This window comes from Pimephales promelas, chromosome 2, assembly GCF_988280905.1.
Source record: "Pimephales promelas chromosome 2, fPimPro1.hap1.1, whole genome shotgun sequence".
NCBI classification, from domain to species: Eukaryota; Metazoa; Chordata; class Actinopteri; order Cypriniformes; family Leuciscidae; genus Pimephales; species Pimephales promelas.
This window is the reverse complement of record NC_142770.1, coordinates 41,810,407-41,837,333: the sequence shown is the minus strand read 5'-3', so window position 1 is coordinate 41,837,333 and position 26,927 is coordinate 41,810,407. Positions and strand designations below refer to the sequence as shown.

General features: G+C 42.3%; 2 protein-coding genes across 2 annotated transcripts in view; both read left to right on the top strand.

Moving 5' to 3' along the window:
• The window catches only part of LOC148997427 (NACHT, LRR and PYD domains-containing protein 3-like), a 280,163-nt gene that overhangs the window by 7,568 nt on the left and 245,668 nt on the right, over window positions 1-26,927 (top strand). The window contains exons 2-4 of the mRNA XM_089122499.1: window positions 10,140-10,335; window positions 10,430-12,347; window positions 18,498-18,668. Of these exons, the coding sequence (XP_088978625.1) occupies window positions 10,302-10,335; window positions 10,430-12,347; window positions 18,498-18,668 (2,123 nt within the window). The 5' untranslated portion in view covers window positions 10,140-10,301. The remainder of the gene's footprint in view (window positions 1-10,139; window positions 10,336-10,429; window positions 12,348-18,497; window positions 18,669-26,927) is intronic.
• The window catches only part of LOC120472138 (uncharacterized), a 95,185-nt gene continuing 93,580 nt past the window's right edge, over window positions 25,323-26,927 (top strand). Inside the window, exon 1 of the mRNA XM_089122648.1 lies at window positions 25,323-25,538. The gene's annotated coding sequence lies outside the window, so the exon portion shown is untranslated. The remainder of the gene's footprint in view (window positions 25,539-26,927) is intronic.

Genomic DNA, 26,927 nt, shown 5'->3' with positions numbered 1-26,927 from the left:
AAAACGAGGGTAGGGTACGTCCCATTGCATATGCGAGTCGCAGTCTTAGGCCCACTGAGCGTAATATGGATAATTACAGCTCCATGAAGTTGGAGTTTCTTGCGCTCAAGTGGGCCATGACTGAGAAATTTCGTGAATATCTGTTGGGTAATAAGTGTGTGGTCTTTACGGATAATAATCCTCTCAGTCATCTGACCTCGGCAAAACTCGGGGCGGTGGAGCAGCGCTGGGCTTCCCAGTTGGCGGCTTTTGACTTCGAGATCCGGTATAGATCAGGAAGGAGCAATAAGAATGCTGATGCCCTTTCCAGGCAGAATCCACCCGAGCAAGGGGCCGTAGGCGACTTAGTCCCAGGGACGGTGGTACCAGTGTCATTGCAGCAAGCTGTGGGGCTGCAGCCAATTGTTGAAGCAGTACAGCGGGTGATCACTACAATGCCTGGTTACTCACCTGTCGATTTGAGTTTGTTACAGGAAGAAGACCCTGTGATTTCTGAGATTTTGACTTTTTGGAGACGCAAGGCACGTCCTGGGTCTGAGGAGCGACGACGCATGTCTACTCCAGCCGTGGTACTTCTCCGTCAGTGGGATCGCCTGTTAGAGAGGGAGGGGGTACTCTATCGCAGGGTTAGGGCTCCGAGTGGGGGAGAGGAGATTTGTCAATTGTTATTGCCCGCGGTGTTGAGGTCTGATGTCCTCAGGCAGTTACATCAACAACACGGACATCAGGGCATCGAGCGTACCACTGAACTGATTAGACAGCGATGTTATTGGCCTGGCTTGTCATCAGATGTGGAGCGGTGGTGCCAGGAGTGTGAGAGATGTCAGGTAGCTAAAGATTCGCATCCTTTGGCTCAAAGCTTTATGGGTCATTTGTTGGCCTCTAGGCCTAACGAAATTTTGGCCATAGACTTTACACTGTTGGAACCTTCTAGGTCCGGAGTAGAAAATGTGTTGGTAATGACAGACGTGTTCAGCAAATACACCCTTGCTGTGCCAACTAGGGATCAGAGAGCGGAAACGGTGGCCCAGACCCTGGTAACTGAGTGGTTCTATAAGTTTGGGGTGCCCAGTCGTCTCCACTCTGACCAAGGGCGAAATTTTGAATCTCTCTTGCTTCGCCAGCTTTGCAGCCTGTATGAGGTAGATAAGTCTCGCACCACACCCTACCACCCAGCTGGTAATGGCCAGTGTGAGCGCTTCAATCGAACTTTGCACAATCTGTTGCGCACACTGCCCGTTTCCAGAAAGAGGGACTGGGTGGCTTGTCTTCCACAGCTCCTCTTTTCCTACAATACCACCCCTCATCAAGCCACCGGGGAGTCTCCACATTTTTTAATGTTTGGCCAAGAACCCCGTTTGCCAGTTGATTTCTTGTTGGGTAGGGTGCAGGAACCAGTGGCAGGGAAAGTGCATGAATGGGTCGTCGAACACCAAACTAGGCTGCAAGTGGCATTTGAAGGAGCACGGCAACGTTTACAGATGGTAGCTGCGAGGCGTAAGGAAAGGCACGATCAGCATATCAAGAATGACCCTCTGGTTGAGGGACAATTAGTGTACCTCCGTGACTATGGGGTAAGGGGTCGCCATAAGATTCACGATCTATGGAGCCCAGTTGTCTACCAGGTAGTGAGAGGGCCTCGAGAGGGGGGTGCGGTTTACACTATAGCACCAGTGGAAGATCTTAATTCAGTGAAAACTGTTCACCGCTCGCTGCTTAAGAGTCGGACCCAGAGGGAGCCCTCGGGTCCTGCCCTCCCCAGTAATTCGGGTGGTCCCCTGGTCCCGGTGTCACTGCAGGAAGAGGAGGAAGAGGAAATGGATCTGGTGAGAGTGTCTACTGGAAGTTTCTCTGGTGGCCCTGGTGGTGTGCAGCTAGCTTCACCTAAGCAAATTGCCCCACCATTGGCAGCAGGGTCTTTAGACCCCATCCCCAGGGGACGAGTGGTTATCCCTGATGAGACTAGTCGGGACGAAACTAGTTCAGTGGTGGGGTCCATGCGATGGGGTAGGGAGGCCGGGGGGGGCGAGGTACAGCAGCGGAGGACTGGAAGAGTGACTGCCGGCCGTCACACCAATCTTTACCATCTCCCTAGGTCTCTGTTGGATGTGGCATCCCCAGCGTCCCATTCTGTAACTGCAGTGTTCAGACCTTGGATCTGAATAACGTGATGGTTGGATGGTTCATCGTCGGGGCGACGATGCAAAGGGGAGGGGTAGATTGTAGTGAAGTGCCGCTGTTTGTTGATGTTCTCTCTCTAGATTGAGACTCCGCCCTAGATGCACGCAGGTAATCAGCACTCAATTCATTGATAGATTAAGGTAATTCATTCCAAGGGGTATATTAAAGTGGTGTCACCGGAGATTGCGTGAATGTGCGACCGCGTTCTAGCACGTCATTATTTTTGCGACTGTCTGGTGCTCTGGCTGAGGTGAGTGGGACGGCTGTGTTTTTTTTTTTTTAAGGCTCGAGCCTAACGAACATTAGATTGAGTGTTACTCTTGTCAGGTTCTGGGCTGTTTGCAGAAAAGCACTCGTTGTGCTGAGGGTTGCATGCCTGGCAACCCGCGCTGGTTGCCGTAGACGACCGTTTCGGGTATGAATTGCATTCAGCATCGGGGGTGTATTGCTGCTTGACTTCCTGGTAGGTCTCTCTCTCTGGCCCTTTCGGCTGTATTTAATTAATGAGCGTATAGTTATTATTATGGGGTTTGTGTATTCCAGCTTATCATGACTGTTCATCTCTTGCCGACTGGACGAGTGGCGCGATCTCCGCATGTTTGGTATGTGCCAGCAATTGTACAATAGTAAATTAATGCTATGCATATTTTAGCTCATAGTCAGGCTTTTGCAGGTGACTTGATCTGCCGTTTTAAGGGCACTTGAAGACTACACTTACCGGCTCTAGGACTTGTCGTCGCTGCTGTTTTGTTCCCATTACAATTTCATTTAGTTTTTTTGTGTTCATTCCTTTACCAACATGCTTCAGTGCAGTTGCTCACGTCTGAGCACGCCTCCGCACTGCTAATGTTTTATTTTGTTTTTGTTGAGTGATTTGGCTGTATTAGTTGGGTGGGGGTAATTAATTAATTTACATTCTGTGTTTTTCTTGGGGTTGTTTTATTATTTGTGATTTCGTTGATGTATTGTTTTGTTTATTATTTTTGGGTGCTTGTTTGGTGTTTTGTTTGGATTGTGAATAATGTTTATTTTTCTTTGCTCACTGTGATTTATCCCTGACTGGTTCCAAGGAAACGAGGGATTGTGAGTGGTAACCGGCCTAGGGAGACTGTTCCTGTGGGCCCGTAGCGATCCATTCACAATCACTGACACTGATGAGTGCAGGTTTGAGTGGATTGTGGAGTGTCTTGTCTAGTTGCGCATAGTATTGTATGTCTCGTATGTGGTGTCCTGTACATTGGGTACCCATGAGTATGATTGTTTGAATTAATTTTTTTTTTGATTTATTTTTGTAATTCTTCATTTCTTGTGTTTCAGGCACGGTGAGCCCGGAGCAGGAGGGCTAGTTGTCCAATTTTGGTGACGGTTCCTGATGAGACACAGTGTGTGGTCTGCAATCCATAGTGATTGGTCTTAGTTGACGTGATTGAGTGTGAAGTGTGGTGCACGTGTGGGTGCTCCTTTACCATCGCTAAGACTAGCGACGTCTGGCACTAGCCCATCCTGCTTCTGGTGATCACGAGCCCTGTGAGCTGTTATTGTGTGAGGTTCTAGTTAACCTAACTGACTGGCACACCAGCATTTTTATCTTTGTCTAAATAAAGAATCTTTTTTGTATTTTTCTATATCCACGTCTCAGAGTCTTTATATAAGGGAGACACCGAACCTGTGTGTCTTTAATAGGACACTTTCCCTGGCTTAGCGACCAGGGTGGCGTAGTCGATGTTCTTTCTGGTTCTCTCTCTCTTTTGTACTGCCCGCCACACAAGGAAAACAATTTAAATACTGGAGATTAAATGCCTCAGGAATAAATGATTGTAAGGCGAAAGAAGAAATAAGACAACAATTGATTGAATACTTTGATATTAATGATTACCACATCTATTTTGTGGGAGGGGGCTAAAGCAGTGACGAGAGGTAAAATAATAGAAATAACATCCAGGAATAAAAAATTGAGATTAGCCAAACAAAATGAGATAGAGAATGAAATCAGGAAACTGGAAACTGAACATAAACAAACAGGTAAAATAAAAATTCTAGAATGCTTAAGGAAGGAAAGAAAGAAATTGGATGATTTGCTTACATATAAAGCAGAGGGGGCACTCAGATTTGTAAGCAGAAAATATTATGAGATGAGTAATAAAGCTAGTAGGCTCTTGGCCTTTCAATTACGTAAGGCTCAAGCAAGTAGGGTAGTTCCAAAAATCAAACACCCAGACACCTCAACAATGTTAACACAACCAAACGATATAGTTAATGCATTTGAAGATTATTATAAAAAATTATATGAAGGCCAGGAGTTAATAAATAAGGAGGAAAAAGTAAAAATATTTTTGCGAACAATTAAATTAAATAAACTAACAGAAGACGTAGCAAAGGAAATTATATCCCCTCTCACAGAAGAAGAAATTAGGGAGACGATTGCACATTTAAAAAACAATAAGTCACCAGGGGTGGACGGATTCTCCGGGGAACTTTATAAGGCATTTGTAAATGAATTGGCTCCTAATTTATGTAAGATGTTTAACTATGTGCTGCAGGATGAAGACCCCCCGCATTCATGGTCTGACGCAATAATTACTGTAATTCATAAAACTGGAAAGGACCCTACACAGTGTATGGCTTATAGACCAATAAGCTTACTATGTCAGGATATGAACATTTTAACTTCAATAATAGCAAATAGAATTCAGAAGCATATTAAAAAATTGGTCAAACCGGATCAAACTGGATTTATTAATAGAAGATTCGGAACAAATAACATAAGAAGAGCTTTAAACTTACAACAAATTGGAAAAGATAGTAAAACACCCTCAATGCTTCTCAGCTTAGATGCTGAGAAAGCATTTGATAGGGTGGACTGGGTGTTTCTGGAACAGACTCTTAATTATATGGGCTTTCATGACACTTTTGTTAAATGGGTAAAGATTTTTTTTTTAAAAAAACCCTAAATCAAGAGTTCGAGTTAATGGTCACTGCTCAGAGTTCTTTAATTTAGGTAGGGGAACTCATCAGGGAGATGCAATGTCTCCAGTTTTATTTGCTCTTAGTATTGAGCCACTAGCGGAGTTAATAAGGAGCAACACCAGAATACAGGGGATAACAGATAAAGGAGGGAAGTGTCATAAAATATCATTATACGCTGATGACGTACTATTATTTATTGAAAACCCCGTTTCATCTATCCCGGCTCTTTTAGAGTGCCTTAGAGACTATGGTTTAGTTTCAGGATATAAGGTAAACGCGGAGAAATCCGAGGCAATGATGGTTTCAGGACGTTGGCCTAATTAGTTAGATAATGAAGTATCTTTTCGATGGTCTAGTAAGGGTTTCAAATACCTGGGTGTTACTCTTACACCTATGGTATCGCATTTATATTCGGCTAACTACACACAGCTTTTTGAGATCATAAAAAAAGATTTGGCAAGATGGGAGATACTACCTCTCTCCATGTTTGGAAGGATTGAAACAGTGAAAATGAATATACTGCCGAGGCTTCTCTTCCTATTTCAATCTCTTCCTGTTTTGGTTCCAGTCTCAGCGTTTAACAAACTAGAAAAATGTATTTCAAAATTTATCTGGCAAAATAAAAGACCAAGAATAAGACTTAAAATACTTATGTCAAATAAAGACACAGGAGGTTTGAACCTTCCTAATCTTAGATACTAGCGCTGCTCAGCTTAGGGCTATGGCTGCTTGGCTTGGCATCGATAAAGAGGCAGAATGGGTTAATATTGAACATAATTCACTTCCTGGAGTCTCTTTGACAGTTCTGCCATTCATGGACTTGCAAGCACAGAAAAGAGTGAAGAAAATAAATATATGGATTCAGCATACTGTCAAAATTTGGTCCACAATACAAAAAAAGTTTAGAGGAGTAATAACTTTATCACGTGCAATACCTATTAAAGGCAACCCAGATTTCCTTCCTTCTATATGTGATAGTGCCTTTAATAGATGGGAAGAGAGTGGTCTAAAGATAATTAATCAAATTTTTGATGGAGAAACCATAAAACCTTCTACTCAGTTATGTGATAAGTTCACATTGAGATCTAATGATCTCTTTAGATATTTACAGCTACGACATTATATCACAACTCATAAGCATTGGGACATAATTAAAAGATCTCCAACAAATGTTGAAAAATATTTTATCAATATCATCGAACATGATCTACCTACTAAAAATCACATAGCTCATATTTATGGGAAGTTAATGCAGGATCAGTCTGATGACACATTTCATATAAAAATAAATTGGGAACTAGAGTTAAATATTGTAATAGAGGATGAGATGTGGACAAATATATGTGCTGGCTGTCATAAGGGTATTAGCAGTCAAATGTGGAAGGAATTTGACTGGAAAATGAAAATGAGATTCTTCCACTGTGTTCCACTGGTGGTTGCCAAATTTGACAGTACTTCGCCATTATCACAATGCTGGAGAGATTGTGGGATGGTGGGGGACTATGTGCATATATTCTGGGAATGCCCAAAAATACAAGTGTATTGGCAGGGGGTTAAGAGGGAAATTGATAAAGTTTTAGAAGGAGATATTCCAATGCGCCCAGATTTTTTCTTGCTAGATAGCTTCCCCCCAGATCTGTTCAGTAAATCCCACTTATTTGTATTGCATATATTGTTAATGGCAGCTAGGAAAATAATCACTGTGAACTGGATGAAGGTGCATGTGTCACGGGTGTGGGTGCAGACAGAAGAACAGGCAGATTCCAAAAGGCTCCAATGCAAGGGTTTAATCACAAATACACAGGATACAGGCAGGCGGAACACGGGGTAACATTTACATCGACCGACAAAGACTGACTAAAACAGAAGGAACTAAATACACAGAAGAATCAAACATAATGAGGTGAAGACAGGTGAAACAGATGACGATGACGAGGAACAGGTGGCTGATGAGGGAGTGAACACGGGATAGGGTGACGAGAGGATCCTGGGAAGTGTAGTGCTGAAGACAAGACAGACTGGTGCAGACGGAGGACTGTGACAGAACTCCCCCCTCCCGGGAGGCGTGACCTCACGCCGCAGAACAGAGGAAGGAGGGGGGGCGAACTGGGGGCTGAGAGGGGTGTGGCCATGGCGGAGCAGGCTGAGGACGTGGCCAGGGCGGAGCAGGCTGAGGGCGTGGCCAGGGCGGAGCAGGCTGAGGGCGAGACCAGGGCGGAGCAGGCTGAGGGCGAGACCAGGGCGGAGCAGGCTGAGGGCGAGACCAGGGCGGAGCAGGCTGAGGGCGAGACCAGGGCGGAGCAGATGGAGGGAGGACCCCTGGTGGAGCCGATGGAAGCGGGGCTGACAACACCAGGGGGCCGACAGACAGGGGCGGAGCAGATGGTAGAGGAGACCAGGGTGAAGCAGAGGGACAGACGACATCGGGTGCTGACGAGGGACCGAGGGACCATGGGGACACCGTAGGCTCAGGTGACAGAAGTGACGACAGGGGCACAGAGGGACACGGTGAGGCCAGAGGGAGTGAGGGCTGACGGGTGACTGGAGGGAGTGAGGAGTCCGACAGAACCGGGGGGGTGACCTGACGGTGCGGAGCAAAGGGAAGGAAGTCCAAAGGTGAAGGGAGGATGACGAGGGAACGAAGGGAGTCCGGAGGGTCGAGGGAGCCTGGTCGAGCTGGTGGACTGAGGGGCCATGGAGGAGCTGAGGGAGGTAGGAGCCACGGGGGAGCTGATGGGACAGAGGGCCGAGGAAGTGTCTCTGAGGAGGAGGTGTGAGGCGAAGACCGGGGATCCAAGGACCAGGCTGGTTTAGGGGAGCTGAAGGGCAGGAGAGCAGAGCAAGGACAGATGAGAGGAGGCGGGCGAGGGAGGCTGGGTGGGATCCTGGTCTCTGGCGCCGGCTGGACGGTCTCTGGCGCCGGCTGGACGGTCTCTGGCGCCGGCTGGACGGTCTCTGGCGCCGGCTGGACGGTCTCCGGCGCCGGCTGGACGGTCTCCGGCGCCGGCTGGACGGTCTCCGGCGCCGGCTGGACGGTCTCCGGCGCCGGCTGGACGGTCTCCGGCGCCGGCTGGACGGTCTCCGGCGCCGGCTGGACGGTCTCCGGCGCCGGCTGGACGGTCTCCGGCGCCGGCTGGACGGTCTCCGGCGCCGGCTGGACGGTCTCCGGCGCCGGCTGGACGGTCTCCGGCGCCGGCTGGACGGTCTCCGGCGCCGGCTGGACGGTCTCCGGCGCCGGCTGGACGGTCTCCGGCGCAGGCTGGACGGTCTCCGGCGCAGGCTGGACGGTCTCCGGCGCAGGCTGGACGGTCTCTGGCGCAGGCTGGACGGTCTCTGGAGAGCTGGACAGAACCAGCAGTGAAGAGCATACAGTCTCTGGTGGGCTGGACGGAACCAGCAGTGAAGAGCATACAGTCTCTGGAGGGCTGGACGGAACCAGCAGTGAAGAGCATACAGTCTCTGGAGGGCTGGACGGAACCAGCAGTGAAGCGCATACAGTCTCTGGAGGGCTGGACGGAACCAGCTGTGAAGAGCATACAGTCTCTGGAGGGCTGGACGGAACCAGCAATGAAAAGCACACAGTCTCTGGAGGGCTGGACGGAACCAGCTGTGAAGAGCATACAGTCTCTGGAGGGCTGGACGGAACCAGCTGTGAAGAGCATACAGACTCTGGAGGGCTGGACGGAACCAGCAGTGAAGAGCATACAGTCTCTGGAGGGCTGGACGGAACCAGCAATGAAGAGCATACAGTCTCTGGAGGGCTGGACGGAACCAGCGGTGAAGAGCATTCAGTCTCTGGAGAGCTGGGCGGAACCAGCGGGGAAGAGCATTCAATCTCTGGAGAGCTGGACGGAACCAGCGGCGAAGAGCATTCAATCTCTGGAGAGCTGGACGGAACCAGCGGTGAAGAGCATTCAATCTCTGGAGAGCTGGACGGAACCAGCGGTGAAGAGCACTCGAGCGATGGAGTGGGGCTGGTGACGTCATACATGGTAAAGGGAGATCCACATGACACCAGCACCCACTCCACATAGGCCACAAAGTCCCCTAGAGGCCCGTCTCCGGGCAGGCGTGCCTGGGTTTCAGCGTTTAGGCCTGCCCGGAAGAACACACAGAGGCTTGTGTCATCATAGTGAACATGAGGTACCAAGTCCAAATACCTCTGTGTGTGGGCCTCGAGGGATTGATCCTCCTGCTCCAGGAGGAGAAGTTGTACAGCTGCTAAATCCATTTTTGGAGGTCGGTCGATCTGTCACGGGTGTGGGTGCAGACAGAAGAACAGGCAGATTCCAAAAGGCTCCAATGCAAGGGTTTAATCACAAATACACAGGATACAGGCAGGCGGAACACGGGGTAACATTTACATCGACCGACAAAGACTGACTAAAACAGAAGGAACTAAATACACAGAAGAATCAAACATAATGAGGTGAAGACAGGTGAAACAGATGACGATGACGAGGAACAGGTGGCTGATGAGGGAGTGAACACGGGATAGGGTGACGAGAGGATCCTGGGAAGTGTAGTGCTGAAGACAAGACAGACTGGTGCAGACGGAGGACTGTGACAGCATGTACCCACTGTGACAGAATGGACATATAAACTGAAACAGATATACATATTTGAGAAGATGACTGCAGATTTGCAGTTTAAATCTGACATTTTTCAACAGAAGTGGGCATTAATTAAAAATCTGCTGGAAATAAATAGACTTGATATATGTTAATTTATGAATAATGCGGATAGTGTACTGGTATGCGGTGTATTTTTGAAGTGCTGTCAAGGGCTTGTGGGTTTTTTTTGTTTGTTTTCTGTTTTTTTTTTGTTGTTTTTTTAAGTTTATTTATTGATTTCTTTTCTTTTACCCTTTTCTTTTTTTCTGTATAAGAAAAGTTCAATAAAAACATAGTTCAAAAAAAAAAATAGTGTTGACAAAATGTAGAATTTGGCTTATTGTGTTATTCTGTCTTTTCTCTTACTTTTCTTTGTAGGATCTTGAGAGGAAAATAATCACATTTCTGAAGAATGAGCTGGAGAAGTTAAAGAAAATATTACAACATGAGAACACACAACACTTTGTGAAGGACTTTAATGAGAACAGATCCAGTATCAAATCAGCAGCTCTTGATCTCACACTACATTACCTGAGAGAGATGAAGCAAGATGAAGCTGCTGATGCTCTAGAAGGCAAGAGACTCGTCATCATCTGTCTGATTGTCTCTTATAAATGTAGGAGAGAAAATGAAGACTAAAACTATCTATTTTCTGTTCCTGTGTTTAGGTGAGCTGTTCTTCATTCATCAGCTGAAATGTGGCCTAAAGAAGAAGTATCAATGTGTGTTTGAAGGAATTGCAAAGCAAGGTGACTCCACACTCCTGAATAACATCTACACAGATCTCTACATCACTCAGGGTGGCAGTGAACAGGTCAATACTGAACATGAGGTGAGACAGATTGAAGTTGCTTCCAGACGTCATGAAGCACAAGAGATACAGGTTGAATGCACACATTTGTTTGAAGCGCCTGAACAAGACGAGGAGATCCGAACTGTACTGACAAAAGGAGTCGCTGGCATCGGGAAATCAGTCTCTGTGCAAAAGTTTGTTCTGGACTGGGCTGAAGGAAAAGAAAATCAAGATATCAGCTTCATATTTCCTCTTCCATTCAGAGAGATGAACTTAAAGGAGAAAGAAAAACTAAGTTTGATGGACCTTATAACTCAGTTTTTCCCAGAGACAAAAGGACTGAACCTCACAAGAAGGAATCAGTTCAAAGTGCTGTTCATCCTTGATGGACTGGACGAATGTCGCCTTCCTCTGAAGTTTGATTGTAATGAGACGTGGCGTGATGTATCGTCACCAGCCTCTCTGGATGTTCTCCTAACGAACCTCATGAAGGGAAATCTGCTTCCTTCTGCTCTCGTCTGGATCACCAGCAGACCAGCAGCTGCCAGTAAGATTCCTCCTGACTGTATCGACCGGCTGACAGAGATACGAGGATTCAGCGACGCACAAAAGCAAGAGTACTTCAAAAAAAGATTCAAGGATGATATTCAAGCCAACACAATCATAGATCATGTTAAACAATCAAAGAGTCTCTTTATCATGTGCCACATCCCAGTCTTCTGCTGGATTTCAGCCACTGTTCTCCAGAACATTCTGGAGGAGAAGAGAAATAATGATGTGAGAAACACTCAGGCTGATGAGATCTCTAAAACACTGCAGGAATCAAACACTGAAGACACTCCCAAGACTCTGACACAAATGTACACACACTTTCTCCGCTTTCAGATCCAGCAGAGCCGCCGGAAATATGATGGAGAATACACACCAGATGTTTCCTGGGATAAAGACGCCATCCTTTCACTGGGGAAACTGGCATTTCATCAGCTGGAAGAAAACAACCTGATCTTCTATGACTCAGACCTGGAAGCCTGTGGTCTTGACGTCTATAAGGCATCAGTGTACTCAGGCATGTGTACCCAGATCTTTAAGGAGGAAACAGGGATCGTTCTTGGTACCATGTACTGCTTTGTTCACCTGAGCATTCAAGAGTTTATTGCAGCCCTTTATGCACATCTGTTTCTAGACATCAACAAGACAAGTGTGTTTGATCATGAGTCTACAGAACAGGAAAACAGAAATGAAACCATGATTGATTTTCTCAAGACTGCAGTGGACAAGGCGCTGAAGAGTGACAATGGACACCTGGACCTTTTCCTTCGCTTCCTCCTCGGTCTGTCACTCCAGTCCAATCGACGACTCTTACGAGGTCTGTTGACACAGCGAGACGGCACTGACAAGAGCAACAAGGGGATAGTTCGACGACTCTTACGAGGTCGGTTGACAAAGAAAGACGACACTGACCGGAGGAACAAGGAAATAGTTCAGTGCAACAAGGAGATAGTTCAGTACATCAAGCAGAAATTAGCAGATAATCTTCCTGCAGAGAGATCCATCAATCTGTTCTACTGTCTGAATGAACTGAACGACCAAACTCTGGTCAACGAGATTCAGACCCACCTTAGCAAAGGAAGTCTCTCATCTGGTGACCTTTCACCTGCCCAGTGGTCTGCTTTAGCCTTTGTGTTGTTGACATCAGAGGAAGAGCTGGAGGAGTTTGAGCTTCAGAAATTCAAGAAATCAGACGAGTGTCTCATTAGATTATCGGCAGTCATTAAAACCTCCAGAAGAGCTCTGTAAGTCTTTATATATTTTGTCATGTTTAGCTCTCATCTGAAAAATGCATTTATCTCTATAAACATGAAGCTATACCTGTAAAGCTGTGTGTGTGTGTGTGTGTGTGTGTGTGTGTGCGTGTGTGTGTGTGTGTGTGTGTGTGTGTGTGTGTGTAGACAGTTTATCACAATTTAAGACAAAATATTAAATATCTTGTAAAAATGTTTGCATGCTTGTTTTGTATCATATGATACACCAGACTTGTATGACTTGTTATATAGAATTATATTATCAAATACTCATACTTGAGGTAGAAAAAAAATGCATATTTTATTCATATACCGAAACTGGGGGGAAATAATGTAATTTGGTACAGAATAGATGTTATTTATATTGCCAAAACGTAATATGAAATTTTGAAAGGTTATAGATAAAACATTGAGATTTTTATAAAACAGGCTACTAAAATAAAATACCTACATCTCACCACATCATATACTAGTTGTCCCTCAGTTTCTCCCAGTAATTATATATTTAAATGCTTATTTCTATGAGTACTTCTGTAGTTTAAAGGGTTAGTTCGGTATTTTACACTTAAAGCCCTGTTTTAAGATCGTTTCTGATGAAATAGAACAGTTAAGATTGAAATTTGGACAAATGCTGCTGTCCCGAGAATTTTAGGTTTGTGTGTTAGCAGCACCCTCCACCTACACAATGGTTGTCTATGTGCACTGGAACAATCATTCATAAAACGCATTAAACTTTAGTTTACTAAGACGTGAAACTTACTGAGGGGTCTGGGGTGTTCGCTGATATGCTCACACAAAAATCGCTGCAAAAGATGCTTTCCAACAGGTTTTATTGTAGTTTTTGCAAAAAACAGTATTGCAGTAGACATACAATTTAAAAGAAAAAAAACACAACAAATTAAATGTATTTTGCTATTACATTATATCTTCATACAAAAATAAAAACTTTTGCAACTAAAAAGTGCAAAATGCCAAGCTTTGGCCAGCTTTCAAATACATTTAATTTAAGTTTAAAATAAAACTTAAATACACAGCTTTTATATTTAGCTTTAAAGTGCTGTAGTCAGATCAAACAAACAATCATGCTAAATGAAGAACTTAACCACCAGTCAACCTGGTACTTCATACTCTTTTGGTGCGCGCACAGTCTTCACTCGGACACACTCTTCAATCTATTGCTGTATCACCGATGAAATCACAAAATAAAATGCACATAAATGTGTCCCTGCTTGATATAGACTGTAACCACTGATGAACATATTCGGTTTTGATGAGAGAGAGGAAAAAACTATATGAGTGTGAATTAGAACCTGTAACTTCTGACACGCTTGGCAAAAGATCTAGCTCTAGACCATTTAAGAACTCAAACAAAATATGCGGATCGACGCATTTACTTACGGGTTGAGCAGAGAGGCTGCACAGTTTGACCAGCGGGCAGCGGCCGCACACCAGTCCGCCGGATGCTGTTGCTAAGAACTTACAATTTATCACTATTATTATCAGACCAGCTCTCGCGGCCTCGAAACTCTACGACTCTCCTGATTGCCACTCCGCCCCTGCACGCCATTACAAAATATAATATGGTGGGCAGTAGCGGTTCTAGGCATGGGCGAACCGGGCAGTCGCCCGGGGCGGCATTTCTTCATGTCACATGGGGGGCGGCACGAGCAGTTAAAAAAATACTTTTAAAAATAAGTTTTTCTATTTTTTATCATTTCGATTCAATTATTGGCAATGGCGCCCTGCTTGCTGAGAAGGCGCCGTGCGCAGAAACGATGTCAAGGGGATCTCCTGATTAGTTCACGTATCGCGTCTTTTGCGCTCTCGAGGTCGTTATTTCAAATCCTCTATGTTTCAAATAGGGCACGGGAAGCGCGCTCATAAACTTTTCAGCACGTGCACTCAAACACTTGGGTGTTTTTCTCTTCTCCGTAAATAAATATTTTAGCAGAGCTACAGCAAGCGTTTTTCTGTGGTGGAAATACATTATCTACTAAAACTCCTTTGTCGTTGTAGAGAGCGCAGTGTAATGAGTGCATGGTTCTATAGCAACGACAGCCATGGGAAAATCTGTACGAATTTTACTATTAATAATAAAAGATAAGCTACTGTGCACTATAAATTTCAGGAATGTATCTTTATTGACTCATTCTTTTTATAGAGATGATTTAAATGCTGAAATATGAGGTTTATCTTTATATAAAAACCTTTTTTTTGTGTTAACCTTTTTTAAGTTTAGTAGGTAAGATGAAAGACACTCCTTTAAAACAAATCTTTAATGTTATTACCTTGGTGAATTGATTTAACTGTGTATTAGGCTTTTTGAACAAGATTCTGTGTATGTGATCATTTTGGTCACCATATTATCTAATACTTTTCTTAATGATCAACTAAAATCAACTTTAATTATGATTTTTTACAGTAGCCTAATATGCGAATTTTTTTTATTGGGGGGGGGGGGGGGGGGGCGCTCGAAGGGGGTCTCGTCCTGGGTGTAATTCAAAGTAGAACCGCCACTGATGGTGGGCCGTTATCGGCGTTAACTTGCTGCGTTAAAGTGAGACTCTTATCGAGCGATAAAAAAATATTGCCGTTAATCTATTCTCAAAGTTGGGTTGGGAGCTGGGTCTATACTATACAAGCTTTGATGACTTTTACCTTGATATATAGCGCTGATGTATACCTAGCCGAATTGCACTGTAAGGGGCATTTAATACCAATCTGTTTATCCAGACATTAGGAAAATATCAGTCAATGCATTTTAGATTTAATATGAGGGAAATACACATCTGTAACGGACGTGACACACACAAAAAAAAACCTTTAGGTGTACAAAAAGTAATAATACCCATCAGTTGAAGAAAGGTTGGCTCTCCACGGAACATAAAATATTAATTTTGTATTATTTTTTATGTACGCATTTATGAGGGGAAAACGGTGTTATGTGACAGTTCCCCGTTACGGACTTGACCACTCTGAAAGCGGCACTGAAAGACTGCTTTAAAACTTTCACATTAAACATAAAGCACAAAGCCTTTCATTAAGTTGAATTTCGCTTTGTATTAATTGTATGTTAATTTTAATCAATGTTTCATCATTGTATTAATTGTATGTTAATTTTAATCAATGTTTCATCAACCAATTGCCTGGATTTAATAAATAAGAAATAAATATTAGGGATGAGCGAGTACAGCATTATCTGTATCTGTATCTGTATCTGTATAACCATATGAATTATCTGTATCTGTATCTGTACTCGGACTGGGCGGGGCCTAAACCCGGAAGTGGGTCGGGTAGTCTTGAAATGGGCGGGGCTTTAACCGGTATGTTATTTTAAGCATGCAATTGATATGGGTTGATCAGAAATTGTTATATTTATTGCTGATAAGAAAACTATTTACATGACAGCATCAGCATTGAGCTTCAGATCAATGGTTTTGATCACGATAACAACGAACTACAGAACAAGTTTTGCAACAATGAATACAACACATGTGGTTGCAAATATGAAGTAAAATGTAACGAACAAGAGTTTTCATCTCAACTAGGGCTGGGTGATATGGACCAATAGTCATATCCCAATATATTTAGGCTGAATTTCAATATACAAAATATATCCCGATATTTTTTCTGCAAAGTGAGAGCAAATGTTCAGTCAAAGCCAAATATGACATGTCACAAGTAGTTTTATTGAAACATGAACATTTGCAAAATCAAATGAATAAATAATTAACAGGTTTCTTCACCTTAGGGCTGCATGATTATGACAAAAATCTTAATTGCAGATTATTCCCTTGGAATTGTAATTGTGATTTATTAATTGGTTTATTTATTTTGTCAATACAACGTTGGTATGAGCCATTACATTCATTTAAAAAATATAAAAAATAACACAAAGAAAAATAGGGGCATTAAGGGGTTAATATAGACATGACAGTTACCTTGGTGAATAGACAATACTGTTAATGAAACATTGAAACTGCTCCTGGTGAATAGAATTAAAATCATGCCTGCTTTGTTTTTATTTCGTGTTATTTACAACGCAACAGTGTTGCATGCTCGTTGTTTCTTTTGCACTTTATATAGGCTACAGTGAGGCGATCCAGCGCGCGCCGCCGCATTTGCGCGTGCAATTGAGTGTGCGCTACGACTAACGTTACAGTATAACGGCTGACAGGACAAAGTCCGTTTTGCTGAGGTGAAAGACTTTATTTCATGTTATAACATAACATGCTTTAATCAAGCACGCAAAGTGGAAAAGGAGTGACTGGGGCGCGGGGAGCAGTGCAGAGAGCTCTGGGTCAGCACTAAGCAGCTTGCTTGGAGCAAGGCGTGCAGCGCAAACTCTAATTACATATCACATTTAAAATATATATTCTTTATATTGATATATCGCTCAGCCCTAATTTCAACATTACTTTTTTTTTTCTTTTTTTTTATCCGAGCACAGATATTGACTCGTATTACTCGTATAATATTTGTACTCGACAAAACTGCTTTATCCGTACCGGATACTCGTTTCAGCCGAGTATCCGGCTCAACTCTAATAAATATAGCAGACAATAGATAATCACGACACAGAGGCGTCAGCGCGTGAACTGAAGCTTGTCTTGTGAATCATAAATGAACCGCAACACAGCGCATAAGGCAGGCCAACTTGCCTCAGGAGTACAATGGGTGCCATGAGGTGCGACTGTATAATGTAGAGAATAATTACGAAAATGGAGAGAAAATATAAATCGGGCGCATTAAAAGGAAAAGAACGAGATAGTCTTTATGTTTACATTGTCACCACCCTTGGACTATCCGTGTGTTTTGATTCACCACGTGTTCCCCTCGTCTGAGTTCTCCGCCCTCATCTGTTACCATGGACACTAATCACCTCCCTCACAGCTGACTGTCATTTGTTAATCATCTTCACTGTGTATTTAGTTCCTGCCTGCCTTCACTCCCTTGTCCGGTATTGTTTGTGTTTTACACACTGTCTTCCTGTCTGCCTGTTCCTGAGTGTCATTTATTAAAACCAGTATTTATTCTATCTTCCTCCTCGTCTTCCTTGACCCGCCCCGTGACAAACATGAGCTTACTTGGCTCAACAAGTGACACTTTATTACATATGGTAGCAGAGAGCCCCATGATGAAGAGTCTAGCTCTGCCTCTGCTCATCTTACAAACTACCTGCAAGGTTATTTATTTGGGTAGCATACATAATCTGAATGCCTTCATGAATTCAAATGAGCCATTTTAATCTAGATTAATTCCAAGATTACAGTGAGATTAATCTTGATAAAAAAAATTTAAAAATCCATGCCCACCACTAAGGCATAAAAAAAAAAAAAAATTGTTCGGTTCCAGTCTCCGACCGACCCTGTCAATTTATGTGTGACCCAAATTTATTTTATGAGCTTGGGGAAGAATTAATACACATTTAAAATCAGCTTGTGTGTGTGTAACATGCTGGGACACACAAGGTGGTAGAGTACATGTACAAGTAGGCTATGTTCTTGAAAAACAGAGTCGCCTATCCATCGCTACTGTAAAGTAAAATTAAAAAAAATAAATAAATAATAAATAATTTCCTTTCTATCCCTTGCTGCCACTGGAGAAAAAAACAAAAAAACCTACCAATCCATGACCTAAACTGACAACCAACCGTAACCAAACTTTTTTCAAAAAATGTTATGCCTAATATATATATATATATATATATGAATCTTTTTTTTGGAATTCTATTAATCGACTTTCAATCGGTAAAGCTTGAATTGCGATACAAATGTGAATCAGTTTTTGTGCACACCCCTAATATTACAGTAAGTGTCCCCAATTAAGTAAGACAGAGGCAACACTGGCAAGAACCTAAACTCTATCAGGTGACATAAATAGAGAAAATATCCTATAGATAACAGCTTTACACAAATATTTTTTCAAACATGCTTCAATTTGTCTTGGAAATTTGTCACTGTATAAAAAACACTATTGTTGAGGAAATTGTAGTTTTTAAAGGTAAATGTTAGTTTAACTCGGCCTCTTTGCTGTATATGCTGTTTATGTAAAAAATAAGTGGAAAATTTCATTAATATTAGTATATAGAAAATGTATTGTATGTGTTCAATCTAATTCTGTGTTGTGACTTTATTGTAGGTTAAATGATTGTAACTTAACAGACAAAAGCTGTTCATCTCTGGCTGCAGTTCTTGGATCAGACACCAATCTGAAAGAGCTGAACATGAACAATAATAAGCTGCGGGATTCAGGAGTGAAGCTGCTCTGCACTGGACTGAAGAATATAAAGTGTAAATTGGAGATACTGAGGTAAGTTGAGCCACAGGAGTCACATGACTAGAGTGAGGTGCGATGACTGACAAGGCGATGCCCGAGGCAAAAGTGCAAGATAACTTTTGTGAAAAATATCTTTTATTTATTTGTTACAACGTGGGTATACCATATCAATCCTGTCATTGTGCTATTTTATTGTTGTTGTGTATAAAGGATTATTATGCTCTTAGGGCTAATTAATACCCGGTGTCAACCACCAAAGATTGTCAGATCAGAACAGTAAAGGATGCCCGTTTAGGAGGAGCCAGATGCACACACCACTCACAGACCACCAGGGCTGGATTAACCATTAGGGCAACTGGGCTCTTGCCTCAGGGGCCCATGACATCTAAGGGGCCCTGGGCACCAGGGGCGGAGTGGCAATCGGGAGAGTCGGAGTTTCCCCTGTGGGCCGGTTGTGTTTCGAGGCCGCGAGGGCCGATCTGATCAAATGTATTTATTGCAAGTTGGCCATGCGCACTTGGGGCCCAAGCGAGGGGAAGAATTTTTTTTTTTTACTTTTTAGATAACGGAGCGTATATTTGCACTAAGTGCCTTTTTAGCAAAAGAAGCTTGTCACGAAATAGCTACGGTGGCGCAGGTCGTAGGGCTTGAAGCTTCTGATGCTCTCGACCCGAGTTCGAAACCGTCTTTAACTGAACTCTCTCTTCTCCCTTTTCCCAACACATATGAGATGTAAAATGTATACCCTAACATAAAGGTCTCTAGCGCTATATTTTGCCAACAAACTAAAATCGAAACCATGATATGGCTTTGTGCCTTTATAAAACAGCACAAGACTTTAAAGGGTTAGTTCACCCAAAAATGAAAATTAAGTCTTTAATTACTCACCCCCATCCTGTACCAACCCTGTAAGACCTTCGTTCATCTTCAGAACACAAATAAAGATATTTTTGATTAAATCTGAGAGCTGGATCACTCCTTCATAGACTGCCTAAGGGACTGGCTCTTGACGGCCCATAAAGTAATTAAAGTTTCAATTATAAGTTTATCAAGCGACGAGACTACTTTTTCTGCGAAAAAAACATGAATAACGAATTTATTCGACTATTCCAATACTTCCTTATGGGCGCATGCACGAGAACTGAGACGAGGACGTTCTCCTTCGACTACTTCTTGTTACCGGCTGCTCACGCCCCCACCAGGGGAGAAAAACAATCCAATCGTCTCCATTGATTTGCATTGCGAGAGGCTGCCTCCTTGTCATTTATGACTTATAACAAAAAACAAAACAATGTTTAAAAGCTGTTGTGAGACAAGGAGTACAGCAAACAAGCCAAATAACCCAGAAATTGTTTTTTTTTAAGCTGATGGCTACTACTCTGAGAAGCACGCCCATAATTCATAATTTAACCTGAATCTATTTTATCTGAAATTCTGTACGTTGATTTATTTTATTTTTTTGTATCTGAATTTGTGAGCATTGAAAAATATTCATCGAAATTTAGGTTTTTAAAATGGAAATTTTCATAGGCCTGTTTAAAGGTGCAGTGTGGGATTTTTAGCGACATCTAGCGGTTCGGTTGCGAGTTTGCACCAGGTTTGCACTAAGGGCTTAGCCCACTGCTCACCCCTCCCTTTCGAAGAAGCCATTGTTTCTGTACCACAGTCCAATATAAACCACATCGTGGATACAGTTTACAAAGCCATAGTCAGGTGAGGATCAAGGGTTTTAATATATAATTTAATATAATAATAGTGATCAGCTGATTGTCTCACAAACGTAACCAGCAGCACATTTCTCCCCACATAGCAAACCCATAATACAGCGAGGGAGAAGAACCACATGAAACTATGCAGCTATATATTTTTTCTAACAGGGTACTAAAAGTTTAGCTGGCTAATATGAGCTGTTACTGTGGCTGAACTGGTTAAAGCATAAAGCCTTGTTTACACTCGACGCGTCCGCATGAGCCCAAAGGTGCGCAAGGCAAAAATGACATGATTGTAACAGCGTGCGCATTTCCGCATCCCATAGACACCATAAACTACACACAATAGGCCTTTTCTCTGATTTTGAAAACTCTTCGCGATCGACTTAGATCCATGCATTTGCCACTGGATTCACAGTTTTCTCTGGAACAGGAAACAGAGGGTAAGGATGAATAACAATACATCCTCCCCTCTGTTCCTCAGTACAGGTGCACCGCAAGGCTGTGTTCTCTCACCCTGGCTTTTTTCACTCTACACAAATCAGCTCACATCACACCACGGTTCTGTCAACCTATACAAATATGCGGATGATACAACCATTATAGGACTCATTACCAACAACCAAGAAACTGTATATCGTGCACAGATCAATCAAGCAGTGACCTGGTGTACAGACCATGATCTTCTACTCAACACATCAAAAACAAAAGAACTCATTGTCGATCTGAGACGTCAACCATCCCCCAAAACTCCTGTGCTCATTGAAGGTGAACCCATTTCCATCACTGATCAATTCAAACTTCTTGGAATCCACATTAGCAATAACCTTAAATGGAAAATCAACACAGATCATATCTACAATAAAGCCCAGCAAAGACTTTTTCATCTCCGACAGCTCAAGAAGTTCAGAGTAAGGTCTCATCTTCTGCTTCGCTTCTACATGGCCATCGTCGAAAGCATCATCACCACATCCATCACAGTCTGGTTTGGCAGTCTTGACTCACTTTCTCGGAAGAAACTACAGCGTGTCATCAACAGAGCATCTAAAGTCATCGGTTCATCACTGAAATCCATCGAAGCACTCTACCACAAACGGACATTACGTAGAGCTCACAAGATAACTGCTGATACCTCTCACCCTGCACACAACCTCTTCCAGTTACTGCCCTCTGGGAGGCGTTATAGGACGATCGCTGCTAAGACAACTCGTTTTAAAAACAGCTTCTTTCCGAAAGCAATCAACATTCTGAACTCTGAACGCTGAGGACTGGATTAAGCGTGACCCATTACCCTTTATGCCTGTGTTTTGTGTTTTGTCTGTATGTATATGTATGGTATTGTATTATATATGTTTAATGTTCATTGTTAATGTATTTTCTGGAACCTGCACCCAAGAAATGAGCTGTACTGAAAACAAATTCCACCAGCCTGGCTGTGTGGTCATTAAAGTTAAAGTAAGTAAAGTAGATCTCTTACAAGATCGACGGGTTAGTGATTCCTGTAACATACTGTTTTCCGATCAATGACATGAGTACTAATCAGCTGTCTTACGAACATAACAGCACATTTATCCCCACATAACAAACCCATAACACAGCGAGGGAGAACTAAGTTACATGAAACAATCCCAACTACATATTTTACACTACTCACAAGGGAAAAGTCACTACTCACAGAGTTTATGGCTAGTTTCTAGCTTTCTGCTGCTTCTCTTTCAAGGTAGTGGCGAAACGCGTTCTGTAGCACTGTTTGTTCACGTTCGGCTACGGTAGAAAGATGACGTCATGATATGGCGACCTTCATAGAAGGGGATTCCCGAGGTTATGGAGATATAAATGTCTCATTCTAAGGTAATAAAAACATTACGGTTTATTAAGTAAGTTCTTTATACACCACTGAAAACAGTTATGGATGTCATATTGCATTTCTGTTACAGTTTTTCTCAATTGTTTACACACAAATTCTGGTACTTGAGACACAATGACCACAACATGTAACTCATTCGCCAACCCCCTGAACCAATTCTGCTGAACTACAAGCACAATTCCTGCTTAACACTCAAATTGCAGCTTTAAAACACACTTTTTTCAAAACACTACACACAAATTCTCTGCATTTGGCACAATTTTCATGCAGAAAATCTCTTCTTTTCACAAGGAACAATCTACCATTCAAATATTCACACTGACTCGTCACATGGACAAACACACGTCTCACAGTTTTACAATTAGCAATCAGAGCTTTAGCATAAAATACCAAAACCGAAGAGAGGATGCAGCATAGATTTTTACTGTAACAGCATACACATTTTTATCTGTTGTTTTGTATGTAGACCACTGTATGTGCAACTTGGTGTTGATTGGGGTGTATGAAATGTGCGATCTATTTCCCATTGTTTTTGTGGGAAAAATACAGTAAAATATATTTGTTACCGTGTATTTCTGGGTATAAAAACAATATTCTCAAATATTTTACAACACACTTATGTACGTAATGTCTGTAGTAAGTGTAACCCTGAACAAAAAAGGCCCAAGTCATTATGATGAATGGAGAAGAAGTGTTTTCCATTGATCATAGTGTTTTACATTGAGCACATCAGTGTTGAACTAGTTCTTATAAATGTCTATTCATATGATGGTTTGTGTGTGTCATTTGAAAACAAAATAACATTTGAAAATATATAACATCGTTTTGAATGTAAAGTTTCATTTTGCACTAGAATTGAGGGGTTTTGCCGATTGTGTGTGTGTTTTTAGATTTGTGTGTAGAGTTCTGAGAGTATGAGGCATACTTGCAGGAAATATGTGTAAACAATCGAGAAAAACTGTAATAGATACTCAACTTTTTGACATTGCACCTTTAAATTTCAGAGGTAAATTCGAAACAAATAAATTCAGACACATGGTTTCCAAAGTAAAATAATTTATAAGGGGTGAATTCCGAGCAAATAAATTCAGACAAATGTTTTTCAAAATAAAATTGAATACAAAACTAGTGTTCAAAACTAGTAAAAGTATTCAGTGGCTGTTAAATTTCAAATAGTTATGTCTCTCATTTGCTTCCATACTTTTACAATACTGTATGACAATCGCGGGATAAGAGGCAAAGATAATCATTAGTGTGTGTGTGTGTGTGTGTGTGTGTGTGTGTGTGTGTGTGTGTGTGTGTGTGTGTGTGTGTGTGTGTGTGTGTGTGTGTGTGTGAGGGAGAGAGAGAGTGTGTGTGTTAGTGTGAGAGAGTGTGTTAGTGTGTGTGTGTGAGAGAGAGAGAGATGAGTGTGTTAGTGTGTGTGTGTGTGAGAGAGAGAGGAGAGTGTGTTAGTGTGTGTGTGTGTGAGAGAGAGAGAGAGAGAGAGAGAGAGACTGTTTTTGACACTTAAAGCAATTTATTCCATCATTAAAGTTTTTTAAAAAAATTTAGTATTCCGTCATAGTGACTATAACAAACAATTCACTCTGTCTCAGTGTATTACAGTTGTTTTACTATCAATGCCAACGGCGAGAGAATTTAGTTTTGCTGTGGACAAATCAAAATTAAGTCTCATAAGACACTTGAGTAAAGGCTCGTGTGTTTTGTGTCTTAATCAATCTTTCCCACACACATATAAATTATAACTCGTACTCATCGCTCTGTCCATTTCAGCAAATGACGTTTTGTGAAGGCCTCTCCTGTTGCTTTGGTGCTTTTCAACATGCCCGTGCACCCCCTGCTGGTAAAGCCGTCTAACAGCAGATAGAGAGTATGCTCAGTAATCTACTGCTTTTCCTGCAGTTTCTGGATCTCACCGTTGAATTTACTGTCGAATTTGAACCACTGAATTTGTGGAAGCGAATTTTCAAGGCGAAATCAAATGGACCGAAAATTGCCTGTTGAATATTATAGGTTGTATTTTTAAACAGTTTGAAAATTTTGGAAGTGAAATATGAAAGGTGAATATGGATTATTGAATTTTTAATAATGAAAAATGTTTTTAATTGAAATATTCACAGCTTATATTCAACCATGTTCAATTTCAGCCCATAAAAATGTAAGCCTTAAAAATACAATGGATTAAAATGCAAGCAGGGTTAACGCAATGCTTTTTTTTTAATTGGTGCAATTCAACATGCTTTTTGTTTCAAAAACATTAGACATTGGGTGCTTCTCATTTCTTATTTGTGCATCCTCGTTTCCTTTCCTTGCTTCCTTTCCTTGCGTCTCAGCTCCACCCCCTGTAGGACGCGAGGGAAGGAAGCGAGGAAAGGAAAGGAGGACAGAGGAATCGAATAAAAGCTTTTTTATATACATTGGAATACTTGATCACTCGAGCGTCACTCCACAGTGTCGACCAGCAGCGCTAAAAGGATCTGCCCTTATGATGCTGAAGTTTGGTTATTTAATAAATTCATAATAAATAATAATAAAGATAGGCTATACTGTTGAAATATCTGAGATGTGTGGTTTATAAAAACTGCAAAGGTAAAGTATAAATTAAAATGATTGTGACCGATGTGAAGGGGGAGGAGAATTGACACGTGCGTCACGTTTAGTGAATATAACAGTTCCGCGTAGGATGCACCTGTGTATCCTCGCTTATGACTCCTCAGGAAGCCTCCTATCTCCTCGATCCTCGACTCCTCACGGTGCAATTAGAGAATTGAGATGTCCTTCAAGATGGCTGAGCTCGATCGGTTTCCGGGTCATAGGAGGGAGGACGGAGGAGCGAGGAGACGAGGAGGGATATTGAGAAGCACCCATTATTTTACTTCCATACACTTCCACCTCACAATCAGCCAATCACACGCTCCGAAGGCACACTTCCACCTCAGATATTGTATATCATGCATACAAGAATCAAAAGTTTAAACTAAAACACTCAATATTTATTTATTCACTCAATATATCAGTATATATTTATACGCAATATCTCACAGAGTCTAATTTCACAATAAATTTCTACAAACATTTTCACTTTAGTATTTTGTGATCTGGTGAAATAAAGATGAAGATCTCTCTTCCTCAGTTTTATTTGCTGATGAAGATGATGTGACTTTACAGAATAAAGAGTCTCTTATTTTCTTCATTCTCTCTCTCTCTCTCTCTCTCTCTCTCTCTCTCTCTCTCTCTCTCTCTCTCTCTCTCTCTCTCTCTCTTTGTGCGCATGTGCGAGTGTGGATGAGCGAGTTGAGCGTGGCTGTGGGAGTGAGTGTGCAGGTGTGTTTTTTTCAAACTTTTTCTATCCTTTCCTTTACTAGAATTTGTTTGTAGAGTTTCTAAGTAAAGGTTGTCGGTTTGTGCGGCGCGCCGTTTTTCCGGAGTTTGGAATTATGGCGAGCGCCGTTCCAGGAGTGTTTGAGTCTCTAACGCGGCGCAATGGTGTGAAAGTTGCGTCAATGCTGAAAATAGAAGAGGTTTGTTTAGCGGCAGGAGAAGTGGTAGGTTATGACTCTGTGGTGTCGGCTTCTAGAATGAATAATGCCATAGTGATGTTTATGAGCTCGGTGGATAAAGCCAATGAATTGGTGGAGCGTGGGTTAGTGATTAATGGTGTTTTTACAGCCGTGCTTCCGCTTTCAGTGCCGTCGAAAAGAGTAACGTTGTCGAATGTGCCCCCTTTCGTGAAAGATGAGTTCTTAGTAAACATGCTATCTCGCTATGGAAAATTGGTTTCACTAATCAAAAAGATTCCATTTGGAAATGTGAATCCACTCTTGAAGCATGTTGTTTCCTTTAGGAGATATGCATTTATGGTTCTAAAGGATAATGCTGAACTGGAAGTATCATTTAATTTTCGAATGGATGATTTTGATTACTTGATTTATGCAACAACAGATAAAATGAGATGTTTTGGATGTGGTAGAGTAGGACATTTGGTGCGTACATGCCCAGATAAAGGTGAAAATGATGGGTTGACCACAGGTGAAGAGGTTCGACCACAGACATCTGCAGAAGCGGTGGAGGGTTCCAAGGCTAGTGTGAGTGTTTCAAAGGTAGCAGAAAAAGAGTCAGACGTGGTTGGGGTTGTTGATAGGAGTGTGTCTGAGATTAAAGACTCTAGACTTTCTGTGTCTGAAGAACCAATGGAAGAAATGGCTGCAGCTGTAGAAGGTGAAATGCATGGTGATATAAAATCATCTGAAGTGGTTCCTGATGATTCTCTCACAGAAAAAGTAAATTCACAGTCTTTTAAAGTACCTTTGAAAAGAAAAATGAAGGGTCATGGTAGCGTGAGTTTGGTGAAAAAAGCAGGTACAACGGAGATGTCAAATGGAGAGGAAGAGGAAACTGATGAAGATTCATCTGGTTCAAGTAGTGTTTATTCTCAGTCGGATTATGGGTTTCGAGGTTATGATGTTCAAAATATTAAACAGTTTTTGAGAATTACAAAAAATAAGCGGAACGTAAATGCTGAAAATTATTTCCCGAATGCTCAGTTGTTTGTGGAAAGGTCACGTGCTTTAATGAGCGAGGGGTGTTTTACTGATAGAGAGGTGTACCGACTGAAGAAAATTGTGAGAAAAGTTAGCATGGAAGTAGGAAGCAATGATGGTGTTTAAAAAATCGGATTCCATGGTCCCTGTTGCGATGCTGGTATGGGGCTTT